Below are 23,286 nucleotides of genomic sequence, written 5' to 3' on the forward strand. Positions count from 1 at the left end.
AAACCAAATTCTTGCTTTTGTGTAAAAATTAATTTATACTACGGTAATCACTATGATTTTATAGTCCTTGTTAAGAGCTATTGTAAATGCATTTGTTATTTAATAATAATTTTGAAGAGGGGTTTATTGATGCAAGTGTGATGGTACTTGTACTTTATATATTGCAAGTCAAAGAATACAAGTTTTGGTTTAGTACAATAAATATTCATATAGCTTACAGGTGCAGGGCGCAACAGCTTGTGGTTGGGTTAAAAAACTTGAGTGTGAGTAAAACCTCTTTTCTATGGATCTGTTTTTGCTGCATAACGCAAATTAACCGTTTATTTTAAAATGGATTAAAAATAAGTAAGTTTCTGCTCAATTTGTGCTCCGAAATAACCGGTTAAATCAATGGGTGGTTAACCGGTTACCACAAATTTGTCCTGTTTCTGCTCCCAAGAAAATGGAGATAATTTATTTATTAATTTAATTAATTTTTTATGCAGCAGAAACAGGCCCATTATCACATTTATCATAATTTATTTGACTTTGTTATATTTATTGCATCATTTTATAATAAGTGTTAGTTTATAGCTAGAATTTTAGAAGATTTATGTTTTGATTTGATTTACGTGGTTTAAGCATTCTTGAAATTAGAACTACACGTATAATGTTTACATTTGAATGTACACCTAAAAAAATAATTTTGAACAAATTAGAATTTAGTTCTTGTGATAATAAAGCTTCTCACCATTCGACTCACTATTGTATTATTATTTTCTTAAAAATTAAATGATTTTTTAAATAATGCTTTTGCAATTTTTCCTTTAAAGATGTATTGTCCCTTGAAACACAAAAAATGAAAAAAAAAATATTCTAAATTTAAATTGGCCATATCAAAGTAATATTAAAGGTATTCACTTTAAGTCGAAAATTCGAGCCAAAAACAAAAAACGTCTAGAAAATCATTACAAGCGAAAGTAAACAAAGATTTCAAACCACGAGTATGCATTATACATGATGCTAATTAGGATTGTTTACAACTCGTCGCGGTTGAGAAGGTGTTTTCACACAGATCGTGAGGAAGTTTTATGATTATGCATACAGAGTAGCCAAACAAGCACGTTGCATTATGAGATATGTTTTGATCGAAAACTTTGACTGGAAGTCAAAGTTATTTTTTGAACAAAAAAATGTATGTATTTCGGTTAAATAATTTTTTTTTTTACTAATTTTTGGTGAAAGTTAATAACTATTATGATACTTCAAAATGACCCACTTTTTTTCGAAATAAAAAAAAAAAAATTTTTTTTTAATTGGTCAAAGGGACAATACATCTTTAAATATCTTGATATCTACCAATAAGGTGCTGACACTAAGATTTTCCCACCTGATATTCATAGTGGTTTGAGTCAAGGAGTTGATGTAGTGTTGTACTACAGGAGATACCCCTCAGGATGCTAACTCTACATCAAACCCCTATTCAGGGGGCGTCTTAATGGACACTTTGTTTTCACCCCGAGGTGTCACCTTAATGCTATTATTCTCTTTGAAATAAGCATATTATATAAGCCTTAACAGAACAAAGACCGAGAAGATGCTTGAACCAGTTTTTATGGCTTTATTTGCGGCTCACTGCTTAACCACCTGAACACTCTTCTGCCTTAATTCTGATTTAAATAAAAGATTATCTATTCTAATATTCATCGTCGGTCTTCTGCCCATGTCATCACATTGTTGTAATTTGTTAACGGTAGCGGAACTATACAGTATATGAACATTTCTCAAAATCGCATTCTTTGAAAATCCATTAATTCATGGTAATAATAAGCGAGTTCTTCTGAGAGATTACATTGCCCTAGAGGGTAGCGCTAATTCTGCCACCCATGCAATTACTTACTCCAACCTTTTTACTCATCTCGTGGTAATTAGAATATATTGTTAAGAGAACATCTGTGTAAAGCCATGTGACGTAAGCTCTGTGATGTAATACCAGATCGACATATGTTGTACTGTAGCTAATGCTATTATTATTGCCATAGATTTCTAGTTTATTGATTGTTTTCTATTATTTTATGTGTGATATGACGTAAAATTTATTAGTTAGTGAAATGTTATTTTCCACTTTAATATCCGGTTGACATTTAATTTTCACAAATAATTGTTTATATTGTATAGTCTGACTACCTATTTTAAAATGATTTTATTGGTTTTATTTTCTATAAACATGAACATATTTATTATTATTAATATTACAATTTGTCTATGTTTTTTTAGCCTATAATACAATATGTCAATCAGTTGATAAAATCTTTACACAGTACTATGTAAACTGGCCAAATGAACTGACCTCTGACCACAAGCAAATTTGTTTTGCTCTTGCAAATCAGAGCATTTATATTTATTAATTGTGGATTGTGGACAGCCTTAATTTACACAAACCAATTGTGTTGTGTCTTAATGCTTTTCATTAAGGTTTCAGAAAACCCAAAACATTGTTCCTACTGTAGAATTGTCATTGTTGTTTTTTTTTTTTGTTTTTTTTTTTACCATATTTAAAGAGGGTGATCCATCCAGCAATTGCTGATCATTAGGGACCCTCAGAGGTTCACAAGACAAACATATACATAAGATGCTCTACAAAAACAAAGTCTTATTACAAGTCTTTGGGAGTGGAGTTGTAATTTTGTCTTTAGAAAAAATCCTGACATGTGACAGGACTTGAACCCAGGACCCTTGGAGTGGTAGCCAAGCATCATAACCACCAAGCCACAACTCCACTTAATAACGCTGTTATATTAATACTTTGCAATTCAAGGTTTTATTCAATTCAATAAAACGAAAATTTACATTGTAGCCAAAGGCTAAATTGTATAAAATTTTGCAAAATATTGCACATATAAAAAAGTTATCACATAAAAAGAACATCTTATATTAAAATGGAATTGGATAAAGTACATAATATGGAAATTAATAAAAAGAAATTGTTACGAATCATGGCCTAATAAAATATCTGTAATAACTATATTAAAACTTATGTATTATTTGTTTATTATTTCACATTGGTTGATGACGGCAACGTTGGCTAAATGTAAATATTCTTTATTTTTTAACAGGTTAATTAGGTATGGTAAAGGGCTACTTTCTCTATATTGTATATATTCTCAATTCAGTAATCATATAAACAGGTTTTTGATCAGCAAATTAAGAGGAATGAAAGGGCTGCCTAGAAACAGAACTTTAATACTAAAAATGTATAAATCATAAATAAGGTAGTAAATTAGAGTTTGAAGAAAGTTCTATTAATTAAAAGGAAATGGGGAAAATACAAAGAAAAGACGAGTGTTGACAAATAGACAAAGACATATAAACATCCATAAAAAAGCATACTTTGCAAAATAAATGAAACATTAAGTTAATTTATTGTTAAGTTTATCTAATTAATTATATCTTTCAGAATTAATTATGACAACACTTAGAATCTTATGATTATCCTGAAAGTGGCAGCTATTGTGACCAGACTACCAGCACCATGAAGTTTGATTGCATTGACAAAATAATCAGTGGATGGTTCGGTCGTTATGGTAGACTCCTTGCCAGACAGCCATTACCTTTTCTCCTTCTACCGTTATTTTTAGTTTTTCTATTACTCATTGGATTCTTACAGTTCAATGTGGAAGACGATGTTGAATATCTGTTTACACCGGAGGGTAGTCCCGGTAAAAACGACAGAGTTATTGCTAGAAGTTTATTCCGAAATGGCGACGAGGGGATGGAATTTCTTCCAAACCGTGCATTAGAAACATTCATACAACGTGGAGAGTTAATAGCAACGCCAAAATTCGGAAATAACATTCTATCCGAAGCTGCGTTCGGAGAACTACAAGATTTAGACGAGGCGATTCGCAAATTGCCGATATCTATAAATGGCACCGAAAAGACGTACACTGATCTTTGTATGAAATGGCAAGGGGGGTGTCTAACAAATCCAATATTTAAATTGTACGAAAAAGAAACATCAAAATCTTTAAACTTAACTTATCCAATAACAACAGTTAATAATGTTTCAACGTTTATTGGTAAAACTTTGGGTGGTGTTACATTCTATAATGACGGAGTTACGGTCAAGAGTGCTCGGGCAATGTCAATGTACTACTTGCTGTCAGGTAGTGATAAGGACTTTGGAAAGGAATGGGAGAGACGGTTTATGGACTCCGTAGCAGAAAAAGCCGAAACATCAAAAACACTTGATATCAGCATGGCGACATCAGTATCGCTGGCTGATGAAATGCTGAATGCCAGCGTAAGGGTTATACCACGGTTTGCAGCGACGTTTGGAATGCTTATCGTGTTTGCAATTCTGTCTTGTATCCAACGTGATTGGGTTTTGAGCAGGCCTTGGCTAGGTCTTCTTGGGGTTGTAAATGCTGGTTTGGCTATTCTTAGTTCTATTGGTATGCTCAGCTTTGGAGGAATTAAGTTCAACATGGTTGTGGCATCAATGCCTTTTCTTATTCTAGGTGAGTAGAAATTATAGTACTACCAATGTTTTTTTTTTCTTATTAACTCCATGGATTCCATATTTGGCAGTAACATGTCAATGAAATCAGCAGTATAGAGGGCAGTAGACATTTTTTTGCAATAGTGGCACCATGATTGAAATATACTGGTCAGTGATGCGTAGGTGTACAAGAATTGATAAGCTAACTAAAAATAGTCTTAGAGATATGGTAAGCAGTGTCCCCTGAATAGAGGTGTCCCAGAGGAGTTCTTCTATTGTATATGATTTATCCTGACCTCATTCCTGATTGTGTCGCCATTATATAGAAAGAAATTTAGTAATGCTGTTTATACAAATTTATAATAAAAAATAAATCATTATCTACTTGGCAGGTATTGGTGTTGATAATATGTTCCTGATGATTGCGTCATGGAGACAATGTAAACAAAACCTATCACTGGAAGATCGTATGGGAAGAACATTTTCCGAGGCTGCTGTGTCTATCACTATCACAACTTTGACAGATCTATTGGTATTTGCAATTGGAGCTAGCACTAAAATTCCAAGTGTCAGAATGTTCTGTGCCTACGCAGGGCTTTCCGTTCTTTTTATGTACATTTATCAAATTACGTTTTTTGGCGCATGCATGGTTTACACAGGCGCACGCGAGTTGAATAATCAACACTGTTGCTCATGTAAAAAAGTACTCCCACGCGAGGAAGCGCCATCTAGGCTATATCGCATCTTCTGCGCTGGAGGATTTTCCTCGCGCACAAGAAATTTTAATGTGGATCTTGAACATCGTGTTATGAAGTTTTTTCGCGCATACTACGGACCATTTCTGATGAAGCCGTATGTAAAATTGTTTGTTTTCGCGTCATTTATTATGTATTTTCTTATTGCCATATATGGATGCGCTCGGGTTCAAGAGGGCTTACGTTTAAAGTACATAGCCGCAGAAGATTCATATCCATACAAATATTATGATAAGAAAGATCAATACTTTTTGCATTATGGGCCATCTGTAAGCATCATATTCACAGATCCTCTTCCATATTGGGAGCCTGAAACCCAATTTCATATTGAAAAAATCACCCAAAAGTTTGAAACATCAAGCTACGCATGTAAAGGTTTCACAGAATCCTGGATTCGGCCATTTCTTCACTTCCTAAAGATGAAAGCAAATACAACTGACGTTGGTAAAGAGAAGTTTTTCATTATGCTTGAAGGATTTCTAGCGAGTCCTCGCGCGAAGCGTTTTAATTTAGATATTACATTTTCCGAAAATCGCACAGAGATCATTGGATCACGCATCTTGGTACTGACAAGCGATTTAACTGATGCTATTGAAGAGCGTAATATGATGTTACAAATGCGCGAAATGGCGGAAGACACGCCGTATAACATCACCGCTTTTCACTCATCGTTCATTCATTATGATCAGTATGTGGGAGTTCTACCCACAACAATACAGACACTTGGAATCGCTACGGCTAGTATGTTTATCGTAGCATTGCTTATGATACCACACCCAGTATGTACAATCTGGGTAACTTTTTGCATTGTATCTATAGACATAGCTGTTATAGGATATATGACTCTATGGGGTGTGAGTTTAGATGGTATCTCAATGATGAACATTATTCTATGTATTGGATTCAGTGTAGATTTTACAGCTCATATAACATACGCGTACGTTACGTCACCCGAGAGTACGCCTAATAAACGCGCCATAGACGCTCTTCATTCGTTGGGTATGCCAATCCTACAAGGCGCGCTGTCGACTATAATTGGTGTGTCCGCTTTATGTACAGCTCCAATGTATGTCTTCACGACTTTTTTTAAGACTCTCTTCTTAGTTATGGTGTTTGGCGCGCTTCACGGACTCGTGTTTTTACCGGTCTTTCTAACCGTTCTTGGGCCGTGCATGCCACACGCAACCGAAGATCCACAGCCAGAAACTGCTGCACACTCATCATCAGATATGGAAAAGAAGAATACATATGTAGCAATGTTGCCTGTTTTTGAAGATGATGATAACAGAAAGCACGTAGTTGATTCATACATTAGTGTTGTTTGATGAAGTATGATCAATTTTAGTTTTTTAAACTATTTAATCTCACAATATCTTGGCAATGCAAACCAAACGAGAAGCAGAAATGTGTAAACAATTTCATCTGGTTTCAATGTAGAATAAAGTATAGTTCATAGATTATAATCTATGAACTATACTTTAATAAGAAGCAGAAAGTGTGTTTAACTTTGTTTTTTTTTGTGAATAACCAATATAATTACCAAAAACCCATAATTATATGATATTGGAAGTATACTTTAGACATCTAAGAATTGAACTCTTTAATTTTACATCAGAGAGTTGAACTCTTAAATACAATATGAAAGTGTTGAACTCTAGTGTTATCGAGAAGTTGAACTCTTATTAATGGTAATATCAAGGAGTTGAAATCTCAATATAGAATTATTACACAAAAAATATTTGCACCTTGACTCATATTGTACTTCAAAATCATAGCAAGGTAGAAAACAAAAGCCGTAAAAACAATATTTTATATAAGTACAATATATTATTGATTTAGTGACCCTTGACCTATCCAATTTTGCATAGCTTTGATATTTTCCCTGAAACATATTCACAGGTTAAAAATAAAGGTCATTGGTTGTATAGCTGATGTCTCTATGACAGACAAGATGGACCTATACATATGTATCCATACCTTTTACAGTTATTGATGAAAAAAGTTGGCCTATTATGGGTTTAAAAACTGATTTAAACAAATAAATAAATTTGTTCCGGCTTTAAATTTTGTAATATTGATTCAATTACAAGGGGGGTAAGAATAGGTACGATCAACTGACCCCTGGATACCCTTGTTGCGATTTAATGAAGTACTGATAAGTAAATGTTAGTCTTATATTAGACCTACAGAGTATTATGTTGCTGTTGTACAGTAATATTCCTATGCTAAGTGTGTGTTTTTAATCCAACAGTGTTTAATCAAAGTACTAAAAAGTTACCTATATGATTATATATATATATATGTATTGAAACAAATGCGCATATACTTTATTTTATATGTGAAAGCTAATAGAAGTTTTATTCAAAAATGCGCTAAATAAGTCTAAATTTATTACTATTATCTATAATATTTCTATATATCAAATATGAGTTGCTTAGCAATCAAACGATAAAACAAAAATTGCAATAATCATATTGTTTTTCTTCAAATATGTGCAGCTTATTTTTTCATATAAAAGAACTTGAAATTCCAACTACACTAAAATTATTATATAATAATTATATATTATTGATGAATTTTATCGTAAATATTAAAGCAATATTTATATTTGATGAGTCACGATGCACTATTTAAGTTGTAAAATCATAGTAGAATTTTTAAAAAGCAACATATATTTTTTCACAGTTCCAATGCTTATTAGTGTTGAATTAAGTAGATAAATAATAAACATGTTAGTATGTGATAAAGGCTTTTGGGAGGGGGAATGAAGGAGAGAATTGATAAATATTGAGAATTGTAAAGGGATAATTGTCGTAAGGGTATGTGGCACAGTGTGTTGGACATTGGACTACTGAGCGTGAGATCGCGGTTCAAATCCAACTCTGCCGCATTGCTTGTATTCTTAGGCAAGATACTTTACTTACGTTTGCCCCTCTCCACCCAGGTGTATACATGGGTACCCGGTTATATCAAGACACAACTTTGCGATGATTACTAGCTGCATTATGGGAGTATGTTTCCATGCGTGTTTGATGCAAAAATGGCCGCGGTAATAATGTTCAGCGCTTAGAGGTTTCACAACATTAGGCGCTATATAAATCCAAGATATTATTATTACAATAGTAAACATGAAAGTTATGAGTGCATGCCTATAACCAAAACAATTAATTTGTTAGTCCAATAACAAATACACAAAAATAAGTGTATAGACAGTTGAATATACAATATGTAGTTGTTGCTGTAGCCTAACTGCAGTAAAACCATTTTGACGTGGTCCCTTTGATTTTGAAAAATTAATTGATTGTCGGTTTAGAGCCTTGTGTTTGTGTTTATCATTGTCTAAATGAGTTTGTGTATATGGTGTAGGGAGTGTAGAGTGTGTGTTATGGGTGCACAGATTTAGATTGTGAGGGTTATTAAATGAACAAACCCCCAATCCCCCTAAAAGCAAATTTACACAGACGAGTGGTAACGGTAATACAAATATAGAATGTTGTTATGTTATTCCTTATAACCATTTAATTACACACACCGCGGACCGGACGAGCAGTTTCTACCCAAGATGGATACAGATTCTACGTGGGACACAAGCTATGCAGGTTTCCGCTTACCGTTACCGCTCGTCTGTGTAGATTGGCATTAAGTATGAGCTTGATGTTGTTGTGAAAGTGTGGTGTATGTCATGTGTGTGAACTTACTTGTATTTTAAGAACTTAAGTACTTCATATTGACATGTTTTGCTCATCAGTAGCACATACAGTGTCATAGTAAGCTAGACAATGCAATTCATTTCATTCCCCAATTCCTATTATATGTTGAGTACACAATATAGTTAGTAGTTGGGAAGAATGTCTTCACAATTTCTTGTTACCTCCTTTAGACTGGACTATTTTACTTAATATATCCTGTATATCTTTATTCTGTCAATATAATATCAATGCAATTTAGTACTTTCGTATTAACAGTGTGATTATCGGTTCATTCCTATAGCATTTCAATGTATTCCACTTTCTGGTATTAAAATAAAATTTGCAATTATAATTTTTCTTGATTTAAGGCAAAGTCATTTTAATTCTCACAGCACTGACACAATGCAAGATATATTGCTATTTCGCAAATATTATACGAGATAGATTTGAAATCTTAAATATATAGAATAAAAATCTTAAATATATAAGAGTTGAAAACTTAAATAATGATACCATTTTACCTAGTAAAACTCTGCTGTTTACACACTCTGGAGCATCAATCAGGGATGTATGGTAGGGTGTGGGTACATTTTTGCAGTTCTGCTAGACGAGGCAAAACTGTTCCTATTTGCTACTTGTATTTGTGATTCTTATGTTGATTGCCTAATCAATGCAAAATAGTGTAAAAATGCAAATATTTTAAGTAATTGTTCACTGAAATTATGATTGGTTTTGTATCTAAATATATCTATATTGTAATTATATGATTGTATATGTGTACTTAAAGGTTGATAATGATTGTAATTAATGTGTTTCTGTTTCCTGCTAATATAAAATTAGTTGGTTATAATTAATTATTAATTAATTCAATAATTAATTAATTCAATAATAAATTATTAAATTAATTGGTTATAAAGCTTCGTTCCCACTAGTACTTAAGATCACAACGATGTATTATCCAAACTGTTCCTTGTCGTTGGTCAACCCGCTTGCGTTGCACTTAGTCATGACATTGCATCCTAGTGGGAACGGAGCTTTAGATGACACGACAATACAGGCTGGGACTCTATTACTAGATACTTATGTCCCGTTCATACTTGTTCAAATTATGTACATAGCTATAGTCTATTATTAAAGTTGTTATCATTAGTTTTAGTATAGATGTATTTCTGTAGTTTGGATTTCAAATTTATTTTTGTTAAGAAAAAAAAAATCTGAATGAATGTGATTAATTGCAACTGATTATAAATAATACATAAATTATAATATAAAATGATTTAGACATAGTATATGCTGTTAATTATGAAAAATACCTTACAATGGTATTGAATTTACTGGTATAATTGTACAAAATCAGAATAAAATTCTATTTATAAATTCTGATAAAATAAACAATACTGTAATGTATAATATAATGTTGTTTTCAAAACTGCAATTACGTGGTTGGGGCGAGACGGGGTGGGGCTCAACATTGTATAATTCGAATACGATTAGAATTCATTGTATAAATACATAGATATTGAATTTTTTTACCTACATCATGAAATTTCTTCACTGGATTTTAACCATTTGTATATTTAGCCATTCTTAAGCTACGACATTGAGCCCAATGTATTAATCTATCCTATTTGCTTTTGTTTGGTTTCAGTTACCAGTCCACCGTAATACCTCTATTTTCATAAGGCTTCCGTTCAAGGTAACCTTACCTCATGGCGCTTTCAACTTTTCGACGACCTGGGAACTAGGAACTGGGAATTCATTTTGCGTATGTGGGGACATTGGGATTTGGCCGAACCAGGATTTTGAAATAAGGAAGTGAGAAAGACTGAGGGGGCTTAAACATTGTAACACCCCCCCCCCCCCCCCCGATGGGATGTGATAGGTCATTCGATTCATTGACCCATTTATGGCGGATTCTAGGTTGTCGAAATGAAGGATCTTCAATTAGCATAGGGTTTGAGTGGTACAGTATAATGCATTTATTTGTTGCTAAAGATGGGTTATTGTAAATGTAATTAGTGAATTGTAGATATATCAATGCTCTCTCAAATTTGTAATTGTTGAATACTATGATTGTATTGTGTACCTTAATATAAAATCATTGAAGAAACGGCTATACTAAGACTGAACATAATTTGTATAAATTTTTTCGTTACTGCTTTTTTAAAAATTATTCATAAAGGTTAATAATTATTCATAAAGGTTGATAATGATTGTAATTAATGTGTTTCTGTTTCTGGCTAAAGCTTCGTTCCCACTAGTACGTAAGATCACAACGATGGATTATCCAAACGGTTGCTTGTCATTGGTCAACTCGCTTGCGTGTCATGACATTGCATCCTAGTGGGAACGAAGCTTTAGATGACACGACATATTAATACAGGGACTCTATTACTGGATAATTATGTCCCGTTCGTACTTGTTCAAATTATATATCATTCGTAAGCGTAGTCGTATACATAGTCTATCAATGATATGATTACTTATTTACCCTGGTAATAATATGAGTTATCGCTAATTGGTAATTTCCATTACCCGGGATAATTTTTCTATACTTTTTTTATCATACAGGAATCATCACCGAATACAAACTTTATTACTAGTTAACATTAATACCTTGCATATTATTAATTGAAAGCCAATGCATACATAGCGGTATATAGGCCTACAGCAATTACAAATTACGAACATATTTTAAAACTTTTTGTAAATTAAGGGAACGTCCGTTTATAGATGAGAAATCAAATATGTCAAATCTTTTTTTTCCAATGATTTTTTACTCAATAAAGACAAATTGGAACACTGTTTCTTTCTTGTTTTGTGTATTTATAATAAAACATGAATACTGTCCATACTGTGTTTTAATGATCTTCATTTGGATCTATATTAAGACTGACGTTGGCAAAAACTGTACAGCAAAGATAAAATAACATTGTTTAAATGTTTGCATGGTGAATAAACACTAGTAAAGTTAGGTTTACACCATGTCACGTGTTTTCCAAAGGTAATAGGGGTGAGAATGTCGTTTCCGAGGTACATGTAATGACATACTTGATACTACTATCCTAATAGTTCTATTTACTTTTATTATAATGTTGATAATGAAAGAACAAAGTTCATAACTTCACTATGAAGCCATTATGTTTATTTCCTTCCGATGTTGACTGTCGCTCTCTTATTTTCATGTGAATGTGAAATTATTACAAACATACTGACATGTTGTTCTCCTACTTTGACTTGAAATCAGCCTTGCTTGGAATAATAGTGTTCTTTTTGGTGTCAATTTTGTATCGTAGACGTGTACGATCCAATTTTCCGCCCGGTCCACCAGGATGGCCATTTGTAGGCCATCTGCTGTCTTTAGGAAGTGATCCTCCACACGAAACAATAACAAAACTGGCAAGAAAATATGGCAATGTAATGGGACTACAACTTGGTATATTTCCAGTCGTCGTATTGAGTGACTACGAGAGTATCAGAGAAGCTTTAGTCAAATCTGGAGACAAGTTCAGCGACAGACCAAGAATGGTTATCCTTGAGTATTTATATCATGGACGAGGTGATTCTTTTTAATGTAGACTATTCTAGTGATAATGTAGTATAATCCTAAGTATACCATACTTTAAAGAAAAAATATTTGTTGTTGAATATGTCACTTTATGTCATATAATAGAAAAAAAAATATTAAAAATTGGATCGAAAAACAATTTATTTACCTGAAAAACTGTTTTTGGGGAACAATACATCTTTAAGTAACACCACGTAATTATATTTATTTTAAGATAACATGAAAGGAAATCAACTGTCGTAAATATTTTACTTTTAGATAGTCTTTCACCATTAAAATACAACAATAGTAACTTAGGAGTACTGTATATAAATCAGCGAGTGAATGTTAGCAAGTCTTCCTCCTCTTTAGCCATCATATCATCTTAAGACCTAATAACTTTTTCCTTATGATGATCGTCCAAGGCTAATTTGGAGAAGTCGGCTAATAAGCAGGAAAAAACACAGGTTCAAATGAATTGTTTTTTGTTTCAAAAGGTTTGGTTGGAGCTTATCACGAAAATGCACAAAAGGAACAACGGCGGTTTGCAATGGCTGTGCTTCGTGGTTTTGGTATGGGCAAAACAAGTTTCGAAGAAAAAATTAATGAAGAAATTGATATATTCGTTGATCACATCAAGAAAGAGCTATCCAATGTCTCATTGAATCCGGCAAATATTCTCGGTGTAGCTGTCTCAAATATCACATGCTCAATTGTATTCGGTCGTCGATATAACTACAACTACGAAAGGTTTTTGAGAATGCTCCACTTCATTGAAAAACGTATACAAATTGCTACAGCTGTTACACCTTTGAATTTTGTTCCTTTTCTGCAGTACTTTCCACATAAAGAATTCGATGATGCTGTAAGTTGTACAACGGATTTTAACGAGTTTACGAGAGAAATCTTCGAAGACCATTGGAAAGATTACGACCCAGACAATCCTCGTGACTTCATAGATGTTTACAGAGCTGAAATCGAGAGATCGAAAGGGCGATTTGGTTTCGATGAAGATAACATGACTCGTGTTATTGGAGATTTATTCTTGGCTGGATCTGAAACCACATCAACTGCACTCCTCTGGGCAATGATGTACATGTCTAAGCATCCAGAGGTTCAGCAGAAGGTTCAGGATGAACTTGATCAGGTGGTAGGAGCAGGCAACCATCCAACAAAAGCTCATGTTCCACAGCTTCCTTACACTGATGCTGTTTTTATGGAGATCCAACGAATGGGAGCGATTGGTCCTATGGCAGTACCACATGCCGCTACGGCGGACACAACTTTCAGAGGTTATGATATCAAGAAAGGAACGATTATCATGCCGAATCTATTCGCTGTACTACGTGATGCCAATGTTTGGAAAGAACCTTACACATTTTATCCAGAACGGTTCTTGGATGACAACAATCAAGTAATTCGACGGGAAGAATTGATCCCGTTTGGTATTGGTAAGAGAGCAGTGTTCATTTTATTACGTAATGGAAATTAGTTTACAACTTGACATATTTCATAATAACAGATAGAGATACAGATGTCAATGTACAATTATATTTTATTTAAAACAATTAAGTAAAGATGTATTGTCTCAAAAAAATGAAAAATTAAGATTAATAAAATGAGACTTCGAATAGGACATTATGCAGTTTTAACAAAGATAATCACTTCCATTGAAAAATTCAAATGACAAAATAAACGGTTAAATCCAACCAAAAACTGGCGGCCAATTTGAATATTTTTTTGCTCCAAATTACAGTTTTTCAGGTAAATAATATTTTTTTCTATCCAATTTTTGCTCAAAGTAAATAACTATTATGTGACATTAAAATGGCATATCTAAAAACAAAGTTTAAAAAAAAAATGTTCTTCATGAGGAAAATACATCTTTAAGTAAGCAAAATATTTATAAACATTTTCAATTATATTTTGAAATCATGTATAATAATTACAGTATCACGTACTTGTTTACAGGTCGTCGTTCTTGCATAGGTGAACAGCTAGCTAACACAGAGCTATTGTTATTTTTCACCAATATAATGATGAATTTCAAGATCAACTGGTCAGATACTCAACCAGGGCCTGACAAACGCAGTAAAATTGGAGCAACAAGAATTCCGGATAATTTTGAAGTAATACTAACACAGCGCCATCAGTAGAATATTATAATGTCTGTGTAAGCCTACATTTTTATGAGGCCCCAACAAAGGATAAGGAGAAAGGAAGCAAAAACAGAACTTTACATAATTTAATATAACAACATTTAATATATTACTCTTTCTTTTTATTGTGTTACATTATTGTTGGTAAAAAATAGGAATATACAAAATAAATATTATAGTAAAGGCTTGTATAATTATAGGCCTTATAAAGCGTTACGAAGATATTACCATTTCTTTGCAATGGGTCAAGATTTTCAAATTAAGCTCAGGAGTCGAAGATGAATTTTAGAAATTTTACATCATGTTTTTTTATAATCAGCATGCTTCAAATATTATAAAGCACAATGTTTACAATTTCCCCTTGATTTGCACGTGAATGCACTTTTTTTGATATAGGGAACTGCACTAATTGTAAAAATGAAGTGCTGCATTACTGTACAGCAAAGATTAAAATAACATTGTTTAAATGTTTGCATGGTGAATAAACACTAGTAAAGTTAGGTTTACACCATGCCACGTGCTTTCCCAAGGAAATAGTGTTAAATGTCTTGAGGTTTCGGAGGTTACATGCTTGATAGCACTATCCTGTAGTTCTATTTACTTTTATTATAATGTTGATAATGAAAGAACAAAGTTCATAACTTCACTATGAAGCCATTATGTTTATTTCCTTCCGATGTTGACTGTCGCTCTCTTATTTTCATGTGAAATTATTAAAAACATACTGACAGGTTGTTCTCCTACTTTGACTTGAAATCAGCCTTGCTTGGAATAATAGTGTTCTTTTTGGTGTCAATTTTGTATCGTAGACGTTTACGATCCAATTTTCCGCCCGGGCCACCAGGATGGCCATTAGTAGGCCATCTGCTGTCTTTAGGAAGTGATCCTCCACACGAAACAATAACAAAACTGGCAAGAAAATATGGCAATGTAATGGGACTACAACTTGGTGTATTTCCAGTCGTCGTATTGAGTGACTACGAGAGTATCAGAGAGGCTTTAGTCAAATCTGGAGACAAGTTCAGCGACAGACCAAGAATGGTTATCTTTGATTATTTATATCATGGACGAGGTATGTGATCGTTTTATGCTTTTAATGTATTCTAGTGATAATGAGTGTAATAAGTCCTAAGTAAACCATACTTTAAGTAACACCACGTAATTCTATTTATTTAAAGATACAGTAACATAAAAAGAAATCGACTGTCGTTTAATAGCAAATATTTATTGTTAGATAGTCTCTCACCATGAAAACTATAACAATAGTAACTCAGTATATCAGCGAATAAGCAAGTCTTCCTCCTTAAGTTAGCCATCATTACCATGTTAGGCGTTTTTGTTTCTTTCTGATGATCGTCCATGGCTAATTTGGAGAAGTCAGCTAATGAACAGAAAAACACCAGTTTCTAATGAATTCAATTTTGTTTCAAAAGGTTTGATTGGCGCTTATCACGAAAATGCACAAAAGGAACAACGGCGGTTTGCTATGTCTGTGCTTCGTGGTTTTGGTATGGGCAAAACAAGTTTCGAAGAAAAGATTAACGAAGAAATTGATATATTCGTTGATCACATCAAGAAAGAGCTATCCAATGTCTCATTGAATCCGGCAAATATTCTCGGCGTAGCTGTCTCAAATATCACATGCTCAATCGTATTCGGTCGTCGATATAACTACAACGATGAAAAGTTTTTGAGAATGCTCCACTTTATTGAAAAACGTATACAAATTGCCACAGCTGTTACACCTTTGAATTTTGTTCCTTTTCTGCAGTACTTTCCACATAAAGAATTCGATGATGCTGTAAGTTGTACAACGAATTTTAACGAGTTCACGAGAGAAATCTTCGAAGACCATTGGAAAGATTACGACCAAGACAATCCTCGTGACTTCATAGATGTTTACAGAGCTGAAATCGAGAGATCGAAAGGGCGATTTTGTTTCGATGAAGATAACATGACTCACGTTATTGGAGATTTATTCTTGGCTGGATCTGAAACCACATCAACTACACTCCTCTGGGCAATGATGTACATGTCTAAGCATCCAGAGGTTCAACAGAAGGTTCAGGATGAACTTGATCAGGTGGTAGGAGCAGGGAACCACCCAACAAAAGCTCATGCTCCACAACTTCCTTACACCGATGCTGTTCTTATGGAGATCCAACGAATGGGAGCGATTGGTCCTATGGCAGTGCCACATGCCGCTACGGCCGACACAACTTCCAGAGGTTATGATATCAAGAAAGGAACGATTATCATGCCGAATCTATTCGCTGTACTACGTGATGCCAATGTTTGGAAAGAACCTTACACATTTTATCCAGAACGGTTCTTGGATGACAACAATCAAGTAATTCGACGGGAAGAATTGATCCCGTTTGGTATTGGTAAGAGAGCAATGTTCATTTTATTACGTAATGGAAATTAGGTTACAATTTGATATATTTCCTAATAATAGATAGAGATACAGATATCAATGTACAATTATCTTTTATCGAAAAAAAAATAATTAAAGATGTATTGTCTCAAAAAAATGAAAAATGAAGATTAATAAAAAGAGACTTTGAATAGGACATTGTGCAGTTTTAACAAAGATAATCACTTACATTCAATTCAAATGACAAAATAAATGGTTAAATCCAACCATAGAGAAATTTTTATCCATGATCCAACCAAAAACTGGCAGCCAATTTTGACTATTTTTTTGCTTTAAATTAAGTTTTAAATCAAATTTTTGAAAATACATCTTTAAGAAAGCAAAATATTTATACAAATTTCCAATTATATTTTGAAATAATTACAGTATCATGTACTTGTTTACAGGTCGTCGTTCTTGCATAGGTGAACAGCTAGCTAACACGGAGCTATTGTTATTTTTCACCAATATAATGATGAATTTCAAGATAAATTGGTCAGATACTCAACCAGGGCCTGACAAACGCAGTAAAATTGGAGCAACAAGAATTCCGGATAATTTTGAAGTAATAATAACACAGCGCCATCAGAACTTTACATAATTTAATATAAATTTGATATAAATCTTTTTATTGTGTTACACTATTGTTTGTTGATCAAAAATAGAAATATATAAAATAAATATATTAATGACTTGTATAATTAAAAAGGCCTTCCATTTAGTGAAAGCAAATAACGTCATACGCTACGCAAATAACGTCATACGCTACGTATACAAAATTACATTGGTATGTATTCTTTCCTTTTTTAATTGTCAACCAATAAAAAAATCGATGACGCTGTTACGAAAAGAGTAGAATTGTATGAGCTTATTATAGAATTTCTCCGTCTTTTATACTACGCATGATAAACAGACGATAAATAGATAAATGTACATTTTTCTTGTTGAAGACAAGATATCATCCTTGAACTAGAGAGTAACACTTCATACAGACTTTGATGAAAATAATATATTAAAGTACGATCAAATGATACAATAGAAACAATACACTCGTTGTATCGTTACGATTTTATTGTTCGCTGCTGAAAACAAAAGATAAATAAAGTTGTCATCCTTGAACTAAAGTAACTATGCATTGTATTATTATCTTCGATGGACATTCTATATTCACAACTCTGATCAGATTGAAATCGTACAACTTTACTAATCTTATTCATCATGACGTCAATTTAATAAAAATATATATTTTCATTGAAGACTGTAGGAATTTATTTATAGTTCAAGGATAAAAACTTTTCTAATTTCTTTTTTGTTTTCTGAGGAAAAAATGTATATATTATTATTTATTGTCGTTTTTTTATCGTCTTAGTGTAAACGAGCCTTTACCATTAAATTTAGTCTAATTTCTAAAAAGTAAATTAATGACACGGATTGCAATTTGCATATGTCAGGTGTACCAAGATATGTGAACGTGTCATACCTCTTGGTCGTATGTCACCGTATAGAGTAGTGGCCGCGGTGGGGTACTAAGCGTGATGCACGGTGTACGTTAGGCTTAGTATTTGTGATAGAAAAAACTTAAATCAAAGAAGTCAGGGGCCAGTATAGATGGTATTTAAAGGCCAGGTGCGGGCAAAAAATTTCTATTGATCATACATTACAATAATTATCGATCTATAGTTTCCCCTATGTTTCATAATTTTTGAGATTTTATTTGTGTTACACGAGCTTGTTGAAAATAAGCACTTTCTTATTAGTGGGGGGATAGTTCAAATTACACAGTAAAATCTGTATTCTTTTGTACACAAATTTTGTAAATAGAGGGGCATTTTAAAAAGCTATGAAAAATAAACGGTGTGGTAAAAAATTTTATCAGATGACTAAATATAGGTAATATAACTTGAATATTACATTTCTGATATTTTTATTCAACTTCACATTTTTATTTTCATGCTATAGCAAAAATTATCCACCGTATATCCACCATCTTTTTTCACCGTCTAGGGAGTCACCAGACATGTTATTACATTAGGTTAACTACCTAACTACTGAAAAAAAGTCTTCCTGGTTTTTGTGGAAGAATTTTGCCAAATTTTGTATTTGACCATATTAAGGGAAATTCATATTTTTTCGTCTTGATTTCTGTTACAAATATTTGATTTATGTACAATTAACCAAATATTATATTTAAAATTCATGCCTGTACCTGAGCTTTAAGATAAGTTTTGTTCTTTTTTAATTGTTTGTGTAACTGTGATGATTTCGTTATGGTCTGTTCATGGTAGCAAAGTATATAATACAGTATTTGGGACTATACTTCACTCCTCAGATGTTTAGATTGTTGGAGTATGTGTAATTTTAATTTTAAAACAAAACAAAGCAAAGTTTTAAAATAGCAATGGTAATTTGTACTACCATAGTTTGTCATTCTCTTCCAACCTCCGCCCCTGACGCCCCTCCCGATGAGGCCCACGTTTTTAAAATAACAAGAGCCAGACTTGCGCGAAAACACACATTATCATATAAATTCAATCATTTTCTAAATTTCTATGTACAAAGGATGGATTAAATGCGATTTTATAGCGTTATTATTATAGTTAAGACTATTTTGCCACCCCTTTTCAAAGTTTGAATACATTGGATTGTACAGTATTAGCAGTTAAGGTCATGATTAAATAATATATATTTTCAATAAGCCTTACGATTTATTGGCCAATTCTAGATAATGTATCTACATTTTATTATCATCCGAACAAATTCTTTTATACAACTTAAACTAATCTAAACATTTAAATATACAAGCTCCTACATCAACAAAATAATGGAATTTATGAAATTTGGCAAAAAAAAGCTAAAGCTAAACGTGTTGGTTAATTCAATAACATTCATGTTACTTCAAGCACAATTGCAATGCACAAACATGAGGCAAAGTTTCTGTTCCGTTTTTGCAAAGATAACATTAATATAAAATATAATATTCAATTTGTAAAAGTAATTTTATGTAAATATTTAAATTGAAACCTCTTTTTACAGTCAGTGTGAAGTTTATGGAGTAACGAGAAGTAATTAGAAGTGCCTATGTCCGACCATTTACTTCATTTAAAAAAACCACTGAATTTGTAATGTTAATCGTTAGTAACAGATATGTTTATGTACATTAGTAATAATAATGGTTTTGTTCATAATATAAGTTACTTGTATATATTAGTAAAAAGGTAGCATGTTTTCAAAACGTAAGTATTTTGCTTTTAGTATCACCATACATCTCATGAATTTAATATTTTTTTTATATTCTTTCTATTGTCCTAATATCGAGGTGATTTCCAGTAGTCAACCCTACGTGTACCTTGGTGTTGCTATTATCTGAAAGCTGTGAGGCACTCGTGTTGCTGCCAACTTTCCTCGTAAATTAGGAGCCGGTGCGTTTTTTGGCCTGGTAATATTGAAATTCATCATGATATTGGTAAAGAATAAATACAACTCCATTTTAGCCAATTGCTGTCCGAGACACTCGCGACGACCTGTTGAAAAAGAGATTAAAGTGTGTTATTATTTATTTTCTATTCTGTAACTTTTATCTCTCAACATTCAATCGGCATTAACGTATTTTACATTTGTAAATATATCCATTATCTCTTATTATTTGAATAAACATCTTTTATTTTATAAAATTTAAGACTTGGTCTTGAAGATGTTTTTTATTAACCTTGAAATTATCAGTAAAAAACATGTTTTCTCAAGCACTTTTGAAAGCATTAATTAAATAACATTTATTTTTTACTCACCGATGCAAAACGGAATAAATTCTTCTCGACGAGTTACTTGGTTATTTTCATCAAGGAATCTTTCTGGACAGAACACATTTGGATTTTTCCAAACTTTGGGATCTCGCAGAACTGCAAATATGTTGGGGATAAAGATTGTTCCTTTCTTAATGGCATAACCTTGGAAGGTGGTGTCGATTGTAGCTGCATGTGGTATACCTAGAGGGGTAATTGCTCCCATTCTCTGAATCTCCAAGAGAACAGCATCAGTGTAAGGAAGCTGGGGAATATGAGCTTTTGTCGGATCATTGCCTGCTCCTACCACCTGATCAAGTTCATCCTGAACCTTCTGCTGAATCTCTGGATATAGAGACATGTACAAGAATGCCCAGAGGAGTGTTGTTGCTGTGGTTTCAGATCCAGCAACGAATAAATCAGTTGCCACACATGTCAGATTACCCTCGTCAAAAGATGTCATTTTATCTTTATTCTTTTCAATTTCATTTATATATATGTCGATGAAGTCACGAAGATTGTCTGGATCAAAATCCTCTGAATGTTCTTTGAGAATGTTTACTTGAATTTCTTTTAAATTTACATGTAACTTCCAGAATTCAGCAAAACTTGTATTTGGAAAATATTTTAGAATGGGCAAAAAGTTCATTGAACTTGCATTGCTTGCAAGTTCTACGCATCGATTTGTAATACGCAACATTTCTTGTAATAACGGGTCATCATAACTAAATCTACGACCATAGAGGACTGAAGTTAACACATTCGAAACAGAAGTATTGGTAATATGTGCTGGATCAAAGGCATTATTTCGATATGTTTTCTTGATGTGGTCAATGTACATATAAATTTCTTCGTTAATTTTCCCCTCGAAACTTGTTTTGCCCATACCAAAACTACGAAGCACAGCCATTGCAAACCGCCGTTGTTCCTTTTGTCCATTTTCGTGAAAAGCGCCAAGAACACCTTATCATACGTTTAAAAAAACAAAATCAGCGAGTTAAAATTGAATACTAAAGTTAAACAGATTAATCACAATATTTGCTCTTAGTTAGACGATATTGTATTAACAATGAATCAGTGAATGGTGAATTGATTGAATGATGTAATTAAGATGGATAAGGATAAAGAATTGATTCTCATAACAGGAATACCATATTTATCCTCGCAAACCAAATCAATCAGCATTATTTAGTAGCGTAAATAGGTTTCACCATCACTCATTCACATAAGATTTTCTTCATGTATGTATTTCATGTATGTATTTTATATTTGGCAATAAAAGAATAAGAATAAGACTGACCATTTTGACTCACCTCGTCCTTTGTTGAAACCTTCAAAAACCACAATCTTTGGTCTGTCACTAAACGTATCTCCAGATTTTACAAAAGCCTCTCTGATGCTCTCATAGTCACTCAATACGAAAACTGGAAATACACCAAGTTTCAATGCCATCACGCTACCATATTTTTTTGCCATCTCCATTAATGTTTCATGAGGACTTTCGCCTGATAATGTCAGAAGGTTTCCAATATACGGCCATCCCCGCGGACCAGGTGGTACGCTTAAATTGTTACGTTTCCAATAATTAATTGATAATAATATGAAAACAATTATTGGAAGCAAAAGAGACTTCAATTGGAGTTGTAACAGTTCCAGTTGGGTAATATCAGAATATATTCCAAGCAATGAAATAAACGCCATTGTGAAAAGAGATTGTATAAAATCATAATCATCAATGAAATATGTCCACGCTATTCAAGTTTATATAAAAAACCTAAATACCGAAATTTCTGACCAATCATAATTTATTGTTGCAACCCACTGACACACAATAATAACCCACATAATCTTAGAAGGTGATGATATTTTAATGACGTAAACTAATTTCTAGCTAGAGATCAAACCTATGAATAGAGATTTATTTTGACGCTTTGAGCTCATTGTTTAGCAAACGCCTCATCTCTTTGAACAGATTACTCTCATATTAACGGGACAAAAACAATTTCTAACAATTCTCACCAGGGGCGGATTGCTATAAGTGGTCTATAACTGGTCTTAGCGCTTAGCCGGCTATAATTCGTGACGTAGCAATTAGTCTTTATTATAGACCATTGCTATAATATACCAAGTATAATAAAATTTGGCCATTGATATATAAGTATTTCGTCACTTTGAAATATCTGTAAGCTCAAAAGTTAAAGCATGACTGGATATGGATCTTTACGAAAATGAAAGACGCTAAACAAAATTGTGCTGTGTAAATATTAATCTACGGTGCGCATCAGAAAGTGACAACGTGACGTTGAAGTCTGTCAATTAGTCGGCAGTTTAAAACATTTCAATGATAAAATATGAATTGGTAACTAATAAGATGTGAAGTAAGAATAATTATATATAGATACAACTACAGCTGCTATAAAATACTAAACTATTATATATATTTTGGGTGTTTTTCGTTGTG

General features: G+C 32.9%; 4 protein-coding genes across 4 annotated transcripts; 3 read left to right on the plus strand and 1 right to left on the minus strand.

Moving 5' to 3' along the window:
• Positions 1–3,454: 3,454 nt before the first annotated feature.
• On the plus strand, positions 3,455–6,867 carry LOC144853685 (patched domain-containing protein 3-like). Its single transcript, XM_078711452.1, has 2 exons — positions 3,455–4,499; positions 4,873–6,867. The coding sequence occupies exons 1-2, from the start codon at positions 3,512–3,514 to the stop codon at positions 6,558–6,560; spliced, it is 2,676 nt and encodes an 891-aa protein (XP_078567578.1). The 5' UTR covers positions 3,455–3,511; the 3' UTR covers positions 6,561–6,867.
• A 5,041-nt stretch (positions 6,868–11,908) lies between these two features.
• Positions 11,909–15,137, plus strand: LOC144853457 (cytochrome P450 2U1-like). The gene is made up of 4 exons (XM_078711153.1): positions 11,909–11,928; positions 12,221–12,483; positions 12,969–13,922; positions 14,443–15,137. The coding sequence occupies exons 1-4, from the start codon at positions 11,909–11,911 to the stop codon at positions 14,625–14,627; spliced, it is 1,422 nt and encodes a 473-aa protein (XP_078567279.1). The 3' UTR covers positions 14,628–15,137.
• A 316-nt stretch (positions 15,138–15,453) lies between these two features.
• LOC144853458 (cytochrome P450 2U1-like) lies at positions 15,454–17,647 on the plus strand. Its single transcript, XM_078711154.1, has 3 exons — positions 15,454–15,702; positions 16,064–17,017; positions 17,454–17,647. The coding sequence occupies exons 1-3, from the start codon at positions 15,564–15,566 to the stop codon at positions 17,645–17,647; spliced, it is 1,287 nt and encodes a 428-aa protein (XP_078567280.1). The 5' UTR covers positions 15,454–15,563.
• A 2,735-nt stretch (positions 17,648–20,382) lies between these two features.
• LOC144853459 (cytochrome P450 2J4-like) lies at positions 20,383–22,526 on the minus strand. Its single transcript, XM_078711156.1, has 3 exons — positions 22,139–22,526; positions 20,832–21,788; positions 20,383–20,567 (listed from the first exon to the last, which is right to left on the minus strand). Exons 1-3 carry the CDS (start codon positions 22,524–22,526, stop codon positions 20,383–20,385), a joined length of 1,530 nt encoding a protein of 509 aa, XP_078567282.1.
• Positions 22,527–23,286: the final 760 nt, after the last annotated feature.

The sequence above is a fragment of the Antedon bifida genome, chromosome 10 (genome assembly GCF_963402885.1).
Source record: "Antedon bifida chromosome 10, ecAntBifi1.1, whole genome shotgun sequence".
NCBI lineage: Eukaryota > Metazoa > Echinodermata > Crinoidea > Comatulida > Antedonidae > Antedon > Antedon bifida.